This window comes from Prunus persica, chromosome G4, assembly GCF_000346465.2.
Source record: "Prunus persica cultivar Lovell chromosome G4, Prunus_persica_NCBIv2, whole genome shotgun sequence".
In the NCBI taxonomy this organism is placed as follows: Eukaryota; Viridiplantae; Streptophyta; class Magnoliopsida; order Rosales; family Rosaceae; genus Prunus; species Prunus persica.
The window spans coordinates 6,555,668-6,572,090 of NC_034012.1; the positions used below are offsets into that span (position 1 = coordinate 6,555,668).

At 37.5% G+C, this 16,423-nt stretch overlaps 3 protein-coding genes across 5 annotated transcripts; all 3 read left to right on the forward strand.

The window, feature by feature from the left end:
- LOC18780236 (DNA replication licensing factor MCM6) lies at positions 1-5,098 on the forward strand. Of its 2 annotated transcripts, none has more exons than XM_007214580.2 (17): positions 1-312; positions 427-552; positions 635-797; positions 889-1,082; positions 1,187-1,382; positions 1,482-1,559; positions 1,781-2,010; positions 2,093-2,207; positions 2,546-2,620; positions 2,711-2,851; positions 2,979-3,182; positions 3,290-3,451; positions 3,534-3,589; positions 3,699-3,880; positions 3,960-4,082; positions 4,453-4,583; positions 4,695-5,098. In XM_007214580.2, the coding sequence occupies exons 1-17, from the start codon at positions 83-85 to the stop codon at positions 4,845-4,847; spliced, it is 2,559 nt and encodes an 852-aa protein (XP_007214642.2). In that variant the 5' UTR covers positions 1-82; the 3' UTR covers positions 4,848-5,098. The 2 variants fall into 2 exon arrangements, with proteins under 2 accessions (XP_007214642.2, XP_020418711.1); XM_020563122.1 differs by having other exon boundaries at positions 3,699-3,874.
- On the forward strand, positions 7,988-9,610 carry LOC18781369 (plasma membrane-associated cation-binding protein 1). Of its 2 annotated transcripts, none has more exons than XM_007211942.2 (5): positions 7,988-8,135; positions 8,294-8,442; positions 8,543-8,632; positions 8,717-8,801; positions 8,910-9,610. In XM_007211942.2, exons 2-5 carry the CDS (start codon positions 8,329-8,331, stop codon positions 9,287-9,289), a joined length of 669 nt encoding a protein of 222 aa, XP_007212004.1. In that variant the 5' UTR covers positions 7,988-8,135; positions 8,294-8,328; the 3' UTR covers positions 9,290-9,610. The 2 variants fall into 2 exon arrangements, with proteins under 2 accessions (XP_007212004.1, XP_007212006.1); XM_007211944.2 differs by having other exon boundaries at positions 7,989-8,139.
- On the forward strand, positions 12,052-16,413 carry LOC18778779 (transcription factor GTE1). The gene is made up of 9 exons (XM_020561272.1): positions 12,052-12,179; positions 12,522-12,629; positions 12,931-13,134; positions 13,914-13,991; positions 14,383-14,607; positions 14,772-14,870; positions 15,049-15,107; positions 15,657-15,807; positions 15,966-16,413. The coding sequence occupies exons 2-9, from the start codon at positions 12,522-12,524 to the stop codon at positions 16,140-16,142; spliced, it is 1,101 nt and encodes a 366-aa protein (XP_020416861.1). The 5' UTR covers positions 12,052-12,179; the 3' UTR covers positions 16,143-16,413.

Consider the following 16,423-nt stretch of genomic DNA (forward strand, 5'->3'; position numbering starts at 1 on the left):
AAGGGGCAAATGGTGAGACAAAAGCACGAGAAAGTAGAGAACTCAGAGGTGACTGAGAGTCTGCGATTCTGAGAGACCAAAAATGGAGGCTTATGGAGGATTCTTGGTGGACGAGAAGGCCGTGAGGGTCGAGAACATCTTCTTGGACTTTCTCAAGAGTTTCAGGATCTCAGGAGGTGGAGGAGACGCGTATTACGAGGCCGAGATAGAAGCCATGAGCGCCAACGAGTCCAGCACCATGTTCATCGACTTCTCTCACGTCATGGTCTTCAACAATCTCCTCCAGAAGGCCATTTCCGATGAGTTCCTCAGGTCCATTTTTCCTACAAACCCTAACCCTAAGACCCCAACCCCCATCCCCCTTTCCCAAATCAATTAATTTATTCATTCACTGAAAATTAATCGATTCCTTGTTTAATTAATTAGGTTTGAGCCTTATTTGAAGAATGCTTGCAAGAGATTTGTGACGGAGCTCCGCCCCCACTTCGTTGCTGACGATACTAACAAGGACACCATCAATGTGGCCTTCTTCAACCTCCCCGTCTCGAAAAGGTTGCTCCCCATTTGCTTGATATTGTAAATATTTGATTCAGTTGTCAAATTAGAGTATGTAAAATAATTGACTTCATTCTAGGTTGAGGGAATTGACTACAGCAGAAATTGGGAAATTGGTGTCGGTGAAAGGAGTGGTGACTCGGACCAGTGAGGTTCGACCGGAGCTTCTCCACGGGACTTTCAAGTGCTTGGAGTGCGGAGGCGTCATCAAGAATGTTGAACAGCAATTCAAGTACACTGAGGTCAGTCAATGTATATATAGAGAGTTGCTTTTTTGGACCTTTGATTGTTCTTGGATTTTCCTGATCTGTTGTTGTAATTGTGGGGTCAAAGCCAACAATCTGTGTCAATGCCACATGCGCCAATAGAGCAAGGTGGGCATTACTTCGTCAAGAGAGCAAATTTGCAGACTGGCAGAGGGTACGAATGCAGGAGACTTCCAAAGAGATACCTGCGGGCTCCCTTCCCAGATCGCTGGATGTTATAATCCGCCATGAGATTGTTGAGAAGGCAAGGGCCGGTGACACGTACGTAAAGTCAATCCCTCTGCTTGATTTTAACTAATGTCTTCGCTTCAACATGCGAATTGTATCTAAGCTACATGTTTGCTTCATTTTGCATGCAATTGTAGGGTCATTTTCACGGGTACAGTCGTCGTGATACCAGACATATTGGCATTGGCCGCCCCTGGAGACAGAGCAGAGTGTTCTCGACAAGCGTCCCAGCGCAATGGTTCTATGGCTGCACATGAAGGAGTGAGGGGCCTTCGAGCATTGGGAGTGAGAGATCTCTCCTATCGCCTTGCCTTTATTGCTAATTCAGTTCAGGTTGGTCATTGAGTAGATTGTATTAGCAATTTAGGTTATGTGATTGGTGTCTTTCTATGATATGTGCTTGACAATTGCTTTTTGTTTCTTTTCCTCCAGATTTCTGATGGTAGACAGGATGCCGATGTTCGGAATAGAAAGAAGGATGGTGAAGACGATGACAACCAGCAGTTCACTGTTAGTTCATGTTCCAACCTCTCGCTTGATTTTTTCCCATCTCCCGGCTCTAGTTGTTGCGCATTTTGATTTCTGATTTCACTTTTGATCCTTCACTTGTACATGCTTCTCATCTGGTTATTGTTAGAAGTTGAAACTTCATCATGTTTTGTACTCTGCATACACATTTAGTATTTTTGGGCAACGCATCTGACCCACTGCTTTGTTTCACCAATTTGCAGGCAGAAGAGCGAGATGAAGTTCAAAGAATGAGGAGTACCCCCGATTTCTTCAATAAGCTTGTTGATAGCATTGCCCCAACTATTTTTGGCCATCAAGATATCAAGCGAGCAATCCTGCTTATGCTCCTGGGTGGTGTCCACAAGTTTACTCATGAAGGTATCAACTTGAGAGGAGATATCAATGTTTGTATAGTTGGCGACCCCAGTTGTGCAAAATCTCAGTTCCTCAAGTATGCCCCTTCTTCGGCTTATCATTTCAGTTCCTGTAGTTGATAGAGACATCCACTTTATATGCTGTTATATCAACTGTAGGTATACTGCAGGAATAGTTCCAAGATCTGTTTACACATCTGGGAAATCCTCCTCTGCTGCTGGTTTAACTGCTACTGTTGTCAAAGAACCAGAAACTGGAGAATTTTGTATTGAGGTAGCATTTAAATTTATTTTGCATCTTAACCATTTTGAAATCCTTAAATTGTTGAAGTCATGGCTCCTATATTATATTTTCGGTGCTGCACTTTCTGTGTTTATATTATTTTCTGTGAATTGTGATGGGGTAAACATACCCTTGGACCTATAAACTATTATTTCTATATGAAGTCCATGTGTCGGGGGATATTTAGTTTGTGAAAAGATAGAGATTAATAAGAGGATGATAAACACCAACTTAAAAAGGACATAATTGAAGAGAGATGTCTTCCCTATGGAAAACCCATCTCGCCTCTGTTTGTTAAATTTCTGATATGCTATGTGATCTGATTTCAGGCTGGTGCACTAATGCTTGCTGACAATGGCATTTGTTGCATTGATGAATTTGACAAAATGGACATCAGGGATCAGGTAACTTTTTTATTATATTGTATAACCCCGTGACTTGAGATGTTATGCGTAGATCAACTGTCAATATCTGACATGTAAATTGGACTTTAGGTTGCGATTCATGAGGCCATGGAACAACAGACAATAAGCATTACAAAAGCAGGAATACAGGCAACACTGAATGCTCGAACATCAATTCTTGCTGCAGCCAACCCCACAGGGGGCCGTTATGATAGATCCAAACCCCTCAAGGTAACACATATTCTTGCAACTAAAGCCTACAAACTGTTTTAAAAATTGGCCAGGGGCTAATCATTTCTACGATTCAAATGTCTTGGAGGGTTTCTAGACAAACTAATCACTTCTTTGGCTTTTTCAGTATAATGTGGCTCTTCCTCCTCCTATTCTCTCAAGGTTCGATCTGGTATATGTTATGATCGATGACCCAGATGATGAAACTGATTATCATATTGCCCACCACATTGTAAGAGTACATCAAAAGCGGGAAGAGGCACTTACTCCTGAATTCAGTACAGCACAGCTGAAACGCTATATTGTATATGCTAAGACTCTGAAACCAAAGGTCTGCTGCCTACACTACCCCACAATCACGACCACCCCTTCTCTCTCTTGTTGCTCAAAGCTATTTGCCTTCCGGCTTGTTTAACCAAGCTAAAATAAATTGTGCAGTTAGATTCAGATGCTAGAAAGCTGTTGGTAGACTCTTATGTGGCTCTCAGAAGAGGTGATACTGCTCCTGGTAGTAGAGTTGCTTATCGCATGACAGTTAGGCAGCTAGAGGCACTGATTAGACTGTCAGAGGCCATTGCTCGATGTCATCTGGATACTCAGGTGCCTAAAACTGTACAAGTTATTTATCTGGATTTGAGATTAGATACATGTCTTTCTTGCTCTTAACAAACAATTCATACAGGTAAAACCACCCCATGTCCGTTTAGCAGTGCGATTGCTGAAAACGTCAGTAATCAGGTAAGAAAACAATGGGACTATGTTAAATATCCTCCTCTCTCCCTCTCTTGCTCTCTCAAGACAGAGGTTGGTTTTGTGGCAATAATGTTTCTTTTATTTTTTCATCCAGTGTGGAGTCTAGCGAAATTGATCTATCGGAGTTTGAAGAAACTCATGACAATATGGAGGGTGATGATAATCGAAATAATGGTACTGATCCAGGTGATGACAACGGAAATAATGGTACTGATCCACGTGACGATCAAACAAGGAAAGCCAAAGCTGAGCCAGGTTCTGGGGATGCTGGTATGAGTATGGGACCTATCTTTGTGTATGCTTTCTTCTAACTTTATCTTGGCATGATCATTTTATGTCGATTACGATGGTGCAGAAGATGGATCAGCTCCTGCAAAACAAGAAGGAAAGATTACAATGAGTCATGAATACTTTGAGAGGGTTACCCAGGCCCTTGTCATGCGTCTTAGACAGCATGAAGAAGATGTTATACGAAGTGGTAAGGCACTGACTTTTTTATTGTTTTCTTATTAACTTTTACATAATGATGAAATGTAAGATCAATCTGCCTTTAGAATTTTAGTTCCAGTTACCATGGCATTGATATTATTGTTTGCAAAGTATCGTAACTCTTGTTTATCTGACCAGCTATGCACACTCCGATGCCCCAATTATTTCTGAATCTCTAAATAGAGATATTTATGTATTGTGATTGTCCAATCAAGCAATTTAACTATATAATCTTTTAACTAAATCTCTGGATTTGAAATCTTTCTTTCCAAATGGACTCAAGCCGTATTCTTAACCAATACCTAGTAAGTAGTAATTCATATTCATTTAAAGAATTTGAGGATTCCTTGTTTTTGCAGGGACAGGGCTGGCAGGAATGAGGCAGAGAGACTTGATTCAATGGTATGTGAGTCAGCAGAATGAGAAAAATGCATATACTTCCGAGGAGGAGGCACGTCTTGAAGCATCCAAAATCAAAGCCATCATAGAGGTAAAAATACAGTTATCTTGCACCCTAACCTTAGTGTAATAATATCATATTAATTGGCCACAATAGCTGTTATCTTTACTCAAACAAGAAAGACGAATGCCTGTAATGCAGAGTTTGATAAGAAGAGAAGGATATTTGATAGTAGTAGATGACGGAGGGCAAGCAGCAGAAGGCGAAGGCGAAGACGCAGGGCAGCCATCAATATCTAGAAATATAAGAAATTCAAGAATATTGGCTGTGGCTCCCAACTACGTCGTAGATTAATGCAGTAATGCTGTTAAGTGGGAAACCATCGTATTATTTGTTGTCCATAAGTTCACGATCAGCCGAATGGAATTTGTTGATCTGTTTTGAGCTAAGTTTGGCCTTGTCATGTTGAAGCAAAATTTTGTTTCAGAAAGAGAACTGTCGGTAGTTAATTAGAGTAGAAAAGTTTGTAATGTCATTCGCAGTGGCACATAGATATTTGTTGTCTCACCCATTTTTACTAATGAAATGAACTACTTTATGAAATATCTTTTTGGGTTTTGTTTCTGCAATAGGGCTTTGATTTATATATAAAATCTCAAGCGTGTGGTTCACTGAAAATTAATAGGGTTTTGCATTTATGATTTTTAATGTGAGGAGGAAGATGACAGAAACGTCAAATTGGGATGCTTAGGTTGGAAAACACCTCAGACTTGGCTAAGAATAGGAGCAATCAAATCAAATATTAATTAGCGTGAAGGCTAATAATCTATCTAAGCTAATGACTTTCGTTTTCAGAGTGACATAGGGTTTGATTATTATGTTATGCTATTTTTGTTATAGAGTTTTGCACTCAAACGCTACCCTCCACGTCATATGCGTTGTGTTTTCTTGAATATTTTGGGTATCATTTTTATGTTTGCTGAAGCCATTGACGAAGACTACTTTATTTATATTCTTCACATATTATCATACTATTGTTAAATTTCAGAGAGACGGATCACAAAAGACCTCCGTGATATTAGTATGGGAACCATTCATTATATATTGTATTTTATTTAATCATTTTTCCAATACGAGACTTTATATTCTTCAACAAAAAATCTCATCCAAATATAATTTGGTGAATTGGTCCAAATTCTCATTTCGAGACAAATAAATAGTTGGGGACACTGGCCATCACATCTTGATAATTGAATGTGTAATCTTGACCAGCTCCATTCTTATTTCTTCCCTTGCCAAATAGAATTTTTCTAATTCAAGTATTGAAAATTGTATTCACTAATTAGCATTTTAATAAAACTTGATTAGTGTGACATAGACTCAATTATGGTCTTTGAGGCTCTTCCTTGAAGAAGAATACTATAACCTCACCAAACTTTATAAGATGCTTTATAAGCAACATTTATAAATTTATATTACTTACAATAATTGGATTGCTTTTGGATTCATTTGATTCTTATAAGTAATCGACAACTTCTAACTGGTTTTATAATTTTCAAGTCCAATCTAATTAAGAATTTTTAAAGATTCAATAATCAATCCAAATAGGTTATTAGATTGAACTTGTTATTAAAGAAAATGATTTGTGGCATCAAACATAGTGCTAGCTGTTAAGGTGTGCATTTGATCAAGCTTACAATTATTTTGCAAATATTTGTTTTTATACAAGCAATAATCTAAATCTAAACTAATTTGAACTCGGGTGCAGAGTGGCGAGCACATCATGCAAATATTTGTTTAAGAAGAGATTAAAGTTTTGGTTACTATATTACATCTTTGCTTAAAATTCACTCCTTATCCCTTCCAAAATGCTAATATCTAGAAAGAATAAATGTTTGAACAATTCCTTCCCATTTGTCATGATTTAATTCAAATGTTTGAAGCCAATAGTTGAACCAGAGAGGGAAGAATTGAAAACAACAATACTTAGTCCCCATATCACTTTATCACTCTAATCAATGCAATAATTTTCAACTAATCACTTCTCATGATCAAGTTGCCTTGAGACTGCTCACCAGCCTTATGTTATAATAATTTGGAAAGATTGGATTCATCAAATCACATTTTGACTAGACTTTCCATTTCAATCTTGATCCAAAGGGAGATAGATACTGCATGATGATATCAGCAACAAGATGCTGCAGAATTTTACAACAGTCAAACTTTCAATTTAATTTTGTCTGGCTGGGTGAGACAAATGGGTGGCTAACAGATTGCCAAAGAAAATTCAATCCCCTAACCTCTGGAAAGATGTTCTCCAATCTCTCCCGCCCCTGTAATTAATTAATGTAATAGCAGAATTATAAAACAAACCCAGGTGCCAAATCAATGCAACTTTTACATATACTACATAAAAATCTCTGTTTTTCCTGACCCAAATATGCTTTTTCAGATAGTTTCTTTCAACTAGCTAATATCAATTTAATCACCTGCCATTCAACCAAACATGCCACTACTGTTTATTCTTTGTAGCAAAATCAGAATATTGTCAATTCAAAATGCATGCTGTCTTGTACCAAAAGCACTTGAAAAAAAAATCCAATTATATACCATAGATTAACCAAATCCTATGCAGCTAATAACACCTGTCAACCCCACAATAAACTAATACAAGTTCCTTGTCCCCCACTCCCCCACTCCCCCAAACACACACACAGACACACACAAAAAAGAATCCCATGTGGATGCAAGCTAAGCTAGGGTGAGCCAGCTAGCTATGCATTTTGCATGGGTTTAATTAATTTGTGATTGTATTTGCATAACACATTGAAACAAAAGAGTAACATGGCATGAATTTTTGTCAATGGGGCCATGGGGTTTGGTTTTCTTTGAAGATAAATTTGCTGACAGCCATCGACGGCGTGATTACTAATACCAGCGAAGCCACGTGACAAGTTTTGTCAATTGCGAAGCTGACCGAAGAAGAAGAAGCCAGAGGAAGAGGAGGACGAGGAGGGAAGAAGAAGCCAGAAGGAAAGCATATACGTAACGATTGAATTTTTACAGATCAATATCAAACTTGGCAAACCCTTTAAGGGTCCCACGTTAATATGATACCTGTCCATTGAGATGATTGCCAGCTGTCACCTTCCCTAGAGGCCCCACGCCCCATTTTCTCTTCCCTGTTTTACCCTCGAAGTGCCCCACCTATTTACAACAATACCACTGACCACCCTGGCCTTGAATCTATTATGAAATCTCGAAATAATTGGCCAAACCTACCTGTGAATTTTGGTGGACTGTCACAGCCCTTGTATTTTATGTGTATGCACGGTGACGGCGGAGGGTAGTATAGGAAATTTGCATGGGAGAGGTTGGCTGGTATCAATGAATGAGTGGGTATTTTGGTAATTAAGACGGGATCATAGGGATTAGTATGGAGGAAAACATATGTCTGTATGTTTGATGTGCCAGGTTTTAAAGCTTTATGTGGCTTAGTTTGGAGAGACAGTTGGCTACTACAGTACTTAAGCTTTGAGGTGGACCTTGAGAGCTTGATTGGAGAATTCAACAACAAATAGAAGAGAGAGAGAGAGAGAGAGAGAGAGAGAGAGAGAGAGAGAAGAGAAGTGATAGAATTAAGTAGGTAAGATAGAGAGAGATTATTCTTTAACTTATAGCTTCATCAAGTTCTTTTTGTTCTTGCAGACTTGAATTTCAGTACTTAGTTTTGTTTTTGCAACTATATCTTTCATCAACTTTTGGTGTTGATTGTTCTTCTCTTTTGGTTTTGTTTTTAGACTTGTTTTAAGGGATATTTGAGTTGAAAAAAGAGATGGGTTATTGGCAAACCAAGGTGCTTCCAAAGATCAAGAAGGTCTTCGAGAACAAAAACAGTGGAAAAAAGGCTGCTGCTGCTGAGGCTTGCAAGTCCTTTGATGAGTCTAAGGTTTGCTTATTATTACTCTCACTCATCTTCCTTTAATATAATTTTATTTACTATACGTACTTTCATGTAACAAGTTATATTCAATATGTCTCGGTTTCAGGAGGATTATAGCAAGCAGTTTGAAGAGAAGAAAGATGAGCTTCAAGTAAAAGTAGTTGAAATATATGAAGGTTCCTCTGCTGAGATTAAGGTAAGATAATTAAAAACTTACCCACAATCAACAAAAGAGTGAGTGGATTAACCAACTAATTATAATTTCACCTTAATTAAACAGACTTTGGTTAAGGAGCGCAAGGAGGCAGGGTTGAAGAAGTACTCAGCTGCAGTCCACAAGTTCCTTGAACAGCTAGAGAAAATTGGTATGTAACTGTCAAATCATATTTAATTTCATCTTATTTTTCCTGGGTTGTTTTTGTTTAAATTTTTTTGTGTGCTTTGCTTAATTGGGTTAAATTTTGCATGAACAGATTTTCCAGGATCCAAACCAGTATCAGAAGCATCATCAAAGTATGGGCCAGCCTATGTGTCAGGACCAGTTTTCTTTGTGTTTGAGAAGGTCTCAACATTCATTGTGGTAGAGGAGAAAGTGGAGCCTCCACCACCACCACCAGCAACAGAAACAACAGCAACAAAAACTGAAGAGGAAACAAGTGCGGCTGTAAAAGAAAGGGAGATAGTGGTTGAAGAAGAGAAGAAGGAAGAGGTTGTGGAGATCAAGAAAGATGAAGAGGTTGTGGAGGTTAAGAAAGAAGAGGAGGTTGAGAAAGCTACAACAACTGAGACTGAACCAGCTTCTGAGGCTCCAAAGGTGGAGGAAGCTGCTGCTGCAGAACCAACAAAGCCTTAGCAAGAAAGATCAATCATCAAGAACAATCAAACATGATGACTTTGTGTAAAAGTTTATTTGGAAATTATTTTTGATTTGTTATTCTTTAATACTTGTAATCTATTTGGAATATTTGTTTTTGGTCCTGTGATTTTCCAAAGCTTTCATTCATGTGTTCTGGTCCTTCAGTGTGTATGTATGTATGTATGTATGCATGCATGTATGTATGTGAATTAGTATGTAATACTTTTATAACAGTACAGATAAAGAAGTACTGGTGGGGAAATTCAGCTCCTTCTTCTCAATTATCTGCTGTTTTAGTGTATTAATTATGTCCATTTAGTGCTGGATTTTTCTTAATTATTTGATATAATTGATGTCTTGCACTGAAAGTTAAAGCTTATATGCAGTGAAACTGTAGAAAAATGGTCAAAGATCTAGATGCTGCTCTGCTTCACTTGAATTCAAGAAAAGACAGAGATGTAAAACCCTTGAATTCAAGCATGATCACCAACACTTCGAAAAATCAAGTGGGTTTTTCTAGTGTGGCTCTTGATTGGAAAGGAGAGTCCTTTCATTTTCCCCATGTTTGCATTATTGTTTTCAGGGACAAATTAGGGATGTTTGGTATTTGATTTGAGTCCAATTTTATAAATTCAAAAATAGATTTTAAATTTAAAGGCCCAAAAACTCGTTTGGTAGGCTCATTTTCAAAAATTCAATACCAAAACAAACTCAAAAAGACCACTATTATTGAAAACAAAATAAATGCGTTTTTCTTGAATTTTTTTTTCTCGCATCGTTTGCTGCTATTGGTTTGCTTGAGCTCATTGCGCTGCTGGTTCTCGCTCAAGGTTCAAGCCTTTTCTTTCTTGGTTGTGAAAATGAGTTGGTTATTTATTATTATTTTTTTGGTTACAAGGATGGCCGAAGCCAAGAGAAAGAAAGGTTAAGCTGGCACAGCCCTAGCATGGGCCCTCCCTAATTTATCCTCCAATAAAGTGTTGGTAAGATAGTCAGGAGCAACCTCATACTGGTGCATACCTAAAGGGAGCTCATGCCCCATATTGGCAAGGAGGTCGACAACTTTATTTTGTTCTCTGTAAACATGAGAGATGTTGCAACTCCAATTCCGTTTCACTGCTCCTTGCAATCTTCAATCAAGCAGAAAAGAGGGTGGGACTGCTCACAGGTTTTGGTAATCAAGGTGACAGTTGTCATAGAGTCACACTCAACATCAAGGGATCTAATGTTTTTAACCCATGCCATTTGCAAGCCTCTAAATAGACTCCATAACTCAGCCTCCAAAATATTTCCAATCCCAAGATTAGCTGAAAACCCACAGATCCAAGTTCCACTGGTGTTTCTCAGCAGCCCACCAACACTTATCAAACCAGAGTTATTTTTGCAGCTACCATCAACATTCAATTTGACATTTCCAAGAGAGGGCGGGTGCCAAAGAACTTGAGTTACCACTCTTGTATGATTAACATTAGTCACCTTATTTATGTCATACCATTCTCTAGCAAACTGTAGAATAATATGCTGGGGGTGTGGAGGAGCTTCATAACCAACATTGAAAATGGAGCAGCATCTCCATTTCCAACAGTGCCAAAGAGAGGTGATGAAAACCAAAACCCAAGGTAGGTTGTGAGAGACTTTAATCTTGCTCTTGAGGTTAATCATTACCCAAACATCAAGGCTAAGTGAGAAAGTATGAGCCATTGTAGGAGGGATTTCAATGGAGTTCCAAACCTGCTGGGCATGTTGACAATCTTTGAACATGTGCTCCATAGTCTCAGGGAGGAACTTGCATCTATGACAATTTGGATCAGCAGTCAAATTCCTTCTCTCTCTCTGGACATTTGTAAGGATTTTGCCATGCCCAATTAACCAAATAAAAGTTTTTATCTTTGGTGGCAAATGCAATTTCCATATGAAATCCCAAGCCCAAGCCACAGAATTTGTCTCATCAAAAAAGGATAAATAAGCAGATTTAACAGAGAATTCTCCAAATTTAGAAAGATCTCAAATGTTTCTATCCGGCCTTTGAGTCTAAAAACCAGTATGAATACTGCAGATTCTGCCTACAATCTCAGTAGGAAGAAGCTGGTTCATTGAAAAATGCCCAAAGACAAAAGATACACGGATCCAAACCATGACCCAAAGTGAAAATAAGTAAAAAGAGAGCCGGATAAAAGAATGCAAAACCTAATAACAAAAAAGAAAAGAAAAAAAAAAACTCAATGAGTAGTGCTTTGCTTAGACATATATTTACAACGCCAAACATCATACTCAAGATTTCTAAATTCAAGATTTGAAGAGATTTCTAAATTCAAGATTTGAAGTAAGGATATCCAAATTCAAGATTGGAGTCGAGGATTTCAAACTGAGCAAAATGAGTTTCCCATTTGAAAAAGAAAGTTTTAAATAGAGTTGTTGCATAAGACAACTCATAAATAATGGATATGAGTTCAACAGAGTCTTATTCCTTAATGAGTGAACTGCTAGATGCGATCACTCTACCGAAAACCTTTTCCCTTTAGAGAGCTATGTGCATACACATGTGTATCCTCTGGTCTTGAGAGATCAATTAAAAACATAAAAGATAAAATTAATATACTCAAGTATAAAATAAAAATAGTGAATGGGCTATTTGTAAAATTTTCGCGTACCAACATAAAATATACACTAAAATATTGGGCCTTCTAAAACGACAAAGACAGACACAAAAAGCAAGAGCCCAATAAGTATAAATACCAGTCCACAGTCCACTATCCAACACTGCAGAGTTCTATAGGATCCAATACAGAACACTCTGATGAGAGCACTGCGTTCTTCTGCTTCTTCCTGTCTCTGATCTTCTGCTCTTCTGCTCTTTCCGACTCTGTATGCGTCTCTGTTCTTTCAGGTTCATCCATATCCATATACTAAACAACTCTATGTATGTATTTATTTGTCATAGAAGAGAAAGGGTTCTGCTTTTTTGGGTTCAATTCTATGTCCTCTCTCTACATTGATGCAAAGAAAAGGGCTTTAGAGTTTAACTATAAAGATCGAATTTTTAATTTGTTCTTTCACGTGTTCCCATTGATTTGCGTCGAAATTCACAATCTTTCTCATGAATTTCAGCTTCTTAATCGGTTTCATTGATAAAGAAATCTAGAGAACTAGAAAGATTGGGGATACATTTTGGGATGATTTTGCATTCATCCGTGCCACAATGGTTTAAATTGAACTTTTTTTTTACCAGATGGAGCCAATAAGTTCATCAAACCCAGATCTTAGAAAAGTTGCTGTTGCTGCTGAAGTGGAGGGGTTTGGGTGTTCTGTTGATGAAATTTCTGCAAAGGTTGATACGGTGAGGCTTCGTTCAACCAATTAGAACCCAATATCTTCTTTATGTGATTAAGAGTTTTAGTTTCTTCATCTGATCTGGCTAGGTGTTATACGATTTGGCACTTCAATGGTTTGATTTTTTCATCATTCATTATCAATAAATCAGACAACTGCTGCTTGGCTTTGTCCACTTCCACCTTTTGGCCCAGCTACTATGGTTTTTACATCTATGGTTTTGTGGAAGTTTTTCCTTATTGGCATGTCACATCTGTCCAAAATTTTAAACTCATGAATACATTGGCTAATTTGTCTTTTTCTTGCAGCTTGAGAAAAGAGTGAACGAGGTTGAACGATTTTACTTGACTACAGGTAGTCCGCAACTAACCAATTCAAAAGGTAGCTCAATTGTGAAGGATAAACAGTTAAATCTTCTTAAGAAGCAGCAGCAAGATGCATCACGTAGGGAAGTCACTGCTACAAAGAGAATGCAAGAGCTCATGCGGCAATTTGCCTCAATATTCCGTCAGGCAAGCACCAACGCTATGCAATGCCTCATGATATAGGTCACTTAGCAATGGATGCAAGTACTTGGGTATATTTTGATGAAGATCTATGCTTACATATCAGGGTTCTTCATATGTCTATTCACTATTTTCTTTCTTGATAATGTGGTGGATGTATGATCTTTTGACATAGTTCTACAGTAGTTTATTGGGGAAGGGGAAAAAAAGAGGTACAATGTTGGGAACACAAACAAATATGTATGATCAAATCTATAATATTGTGTTTTAAGTAGATATTAACTGTCCTTTGGTTGAAGACATAATCACTTGGACTCAATAGTGAGGAACAATAGCAGCAGTGTAAATCATTTTTATAAAAAGCTAGACATTGTTATCAAGTTTAAAGGACTAGATCAATTTCTGTGATCAGATGTTCATGTTGAGTGATATTTCCAATATCACTTACAAGCTAAATGAGAAAAATTCAGTTGTCACTTGTCAGAAAGTTTCTTTTAGGTGAATATTATGTTTCAGAAACGCAAGAGCAAGGAGACTTATAAAATGATGTATTTTCTTTTTCTTGCTGGAAGAAAATTGTGTTTTTGATATAATGAATTTTCTGATATCTGGTATTACTGCCGTATCTAGCTGCATGTTTAAGCAGACTTTGGTCTTTTCTCATTCAGTAACTCACACATGGTATTTCCTTAAATTTTCGGTTTGATGCTTTGATGCTAAAACAGTGATAAAAATGGTTTATCTGGTAATAAGTAGTTAATCTGGCCTTACTTGGCACTTTCCAGATCACTCAGCACGAATGGGCATGGCCCTTCAAGGAGCCTGTAGATGTTGAAAGTCTGGGATTGCATGACTATTATCAAGTAAAGTTTCTTCCCCAGATCACTAATCTGTATGATCAACAATATGTGTACATTTTATTTTATCCCCTCTTCTTTTTTACTTATCATAAAGACGCTTTATGCATTTTTAATTGTTTTCACAATTTACTCATCACTACCTGTGTATGATACAATATACTTTCCCCAAAATGGCCTTAATTAGAGTGTTAGAAACAGAAAATTTGTGTAACATTTCATTTTCAACTTAAATATACATATACTTGTATCAAAATGACTTCTCTGTTGGTGACATCCTATCATGTAGGATTCCTTCATTCCTTATTTTAAGTCTTTAAATTTCAACAAAGGAAAAAAAAAAAAAAAAAAATCCTTTTCACTGTATGCCTAATTTGTTCTGGGTTTCTTACATTAGGTTATTGAGAAGCCTATGGACTTTGGAACCATAAAAAATAAAATGGAAGCTAAGGATGGTACTGCCTATAAGAATGTTAGAGAAATATATGCTGATGTGAGGCTGGTATTTAAGAATGCAATGAAATATAATGATGACAAAGATGATGTCCACGTGATGGCCAAAACATTGTTGGAAAAGTTTGAAGAAAAATGGCTAAAGCTTTTGCCAAAAGTTGTTGAAGAGGTAAATTACTATCCCAATATGAAAAAAATATCTTATGTAGGCTTTCCTGGATCTTGTTACCAGTATTTTTTAAGGAATTCAGTAGTATTTCCTTATGAATGGAGGTACTTTCAGTTGCCATGCTTTATTATTTCAGTATAATTTTTTGAATTAAGATATTGTAGGAAAAAAGACGAGTAGATGAGGAAGCAGAGGCACGACTACACACGAAACTTGCCCAGGAGGCTGCTTATGCCAGCATGGCTAAGGATCTAAGCACTGAGGTTTGTTAAATTTTTAAATCGTCATAGTAGCTTCTAAAGAAGCTTCTTTGTTTTCTCTTTATTCTAATTTTCATAGGCTACATACACAAAGCCAATGAAAGTTTGATGATCTTCATGGAGTAAATTCTGATGCACGCTTTACATTGTGTATTTTTTTTTAAAAAACAAAATCTTTCAGCTTGTAGAGATTGATCTGTATTTGAAGGACCTCAGAGAAATGGTGGTTCAGAAGTGCAGGTTTGTTAAAAACCGATGTCTACTCATCATTTAGACTTAAGTGCTTATGTTTTAGCACAGGTGTATATTTACTTTTATAAACTTCAAATCAAAGTTAAACCTGCAAGTGAAAGGACTTGCCCCAGGGGCAAGCATGTGGGACTATATTGGTGGGGCATGGGAAGCTTAATTTGTTTTTCCTTCTATTGTTATTCTTCTATGTTAGTGTAGTTGATTGCGGTAAGATTTTGTTGACTACTGTAGTCTGTAGTTGGCAAGTTCAGACTTCAGATAAATTATTCAAGTGTGTGTGTCACCAAAGTTATCTAAGATTTTGGTAACTACTGTAGTTGGGTGACTTGGTTCTCAGAGAATACAGAATTGCATCTATTGATGCACGGGAATTGGCAAAATGGGATGTGTAACTTTATTTCTTGGCTGGTTAAACTATGAATGGGCATTATTGAATCCAGCATTGTTCTTGCAGCAGCTGGGTGTGGTCTAGCTGTTGTGTTATTTTTATTGTTTTGGCATCTGTAACGAATCTATTTTGACTGTGTATTGATTTAGGAAAATGTCATCTGGTGATAAGAGAAAACTTGGGACTGCTCTCACCCATTTATCTCCTGACGATCTCAGCAAGGCTCTGGAAATCGTCGCTCAGAATAACCCCAGCTTCCAACCAAGTGCGCAAGAAGTGGATCTTGACATTGATGCTCAGGTCATTATTTGTTTTCTATTTGTTTATGTTGTGATCTGGCAATCATTTGAGTTGCATGCTGCAATATCAGCCATCCTATTTGAGTTAATTCAATTAATTTGGCAATGTCATGCTAATTCAGATATGTCTTCTTTTCATTCTTCCATCCCTCTACACAGAGTGAGTGCACATTATGGAGGTTAAAAGTTTTTGTTAAGGAGGCACTAAAAGTTCAGGGAAAAAGTTCTGAAGGCATTGCCGGCAACAAAGTTACAGCCTCCAAACGAAACAGGGAGATTTCTGACGCTGTTCCCAAGACTAACGCAAAAAGGACTAAAAAGCTCTCTTGTTTGTGATCTAGCTTGCATGTCGGGTGACTCAGTTCATTCAGTGCATTGTTGAATGTAATTATGTGCTGGTTAACTCTGTAAATGGAAGAGCTACGGATCGTTTTTCTGTATAGATACGTGATATAGATCAATCAACTTCTCGATTTCTATAAAGGTTAGATACATAATCAGACTTCTGGTCATTTGCTATGATTTGTGAAAGGACACCCCTTGCTAAAGAATGGACCAAATGAATGTCCTTAGTCGTGTATTCTCTTGCAATTGAGGTTTGTTTTGATGAAGTGCAC

What these genes read in the sequence shown, in the direction of transcription:
- LOC18778779 (XM_020561272.1), top strand. Translation starts at nt 12,522, where the DNA reads ATGGAGCCAATAAGTTCATCAAACCCAGATCTTAGAAAAGTTGCTGTT. An exon ending in TTTCTGCAAAGGTTGATACG is followed by an intron (nt 12,630 to 12,930) that starts GTGAGGCTTCGT and finishes TTTTTCTTGCAG; the next exon opens with CTTGAGAAAAGAGTGAACGA. An exon ending in ATGGTGGTTCAGAAGTGCAG is followed by an intron (nt 15,108 to 15,656) that starts GTTTGTTAAAAA and finishes GTATTGATTTAG; the next exon opens with GAAAATGTCATCTGGTGATA.
- LOC18780236 (XM_007214580.2), top strand. Translation starts at nt 83, where the DNA reads ATGGAGGCTTATGGAGGATTCTTGGTGGACGAGAAGGCCGTGAGGGTC. An exon ending in CTGGAGAATTTTGTATTGAG is followed by an intron (nt 2,208 to 2,545) that starts GTAGCATTTAAA and finishes ATCTGATTTCAG; the next exon opens with GCTGGTGCACTAATGCTTGC. An exon ending in CTGAAAACGTCAGTAATCAG is followed by an intron (nt 3,590 to 3,698) that starts GTAAGAAAACAA and finishes TTTTTCATCCAG; the next exon opens with TGTGGAGTCTAGCGAAATTG.
- LOC18781369 (XM_007211942.2), top strand. Translation starts at nt 8,329, where the DNA reads ATGGGTTATTGGCAAACCAAGGTGCTTCCAAAGATCAAGAAGGTCTTC. An exon ending in AGTCCTTTGATGAGTCTAAG is followed by an intron (nt 8,443 to 8,542) that starts GTTTGCTTATTA and finishes TCTCGGTTTCAG; the next exon opens with GAGGATTATAGCAAGCAGTT. An exon ending in GTTCCTCTGCTGAGATTAAG is followed by an intron (nt 8,633 to 8,716) that starts GTAAGATAATTA and finishes TTAATTAAACAG; the next exon opens with ACTTTGGTTAAGGAGCGCAA.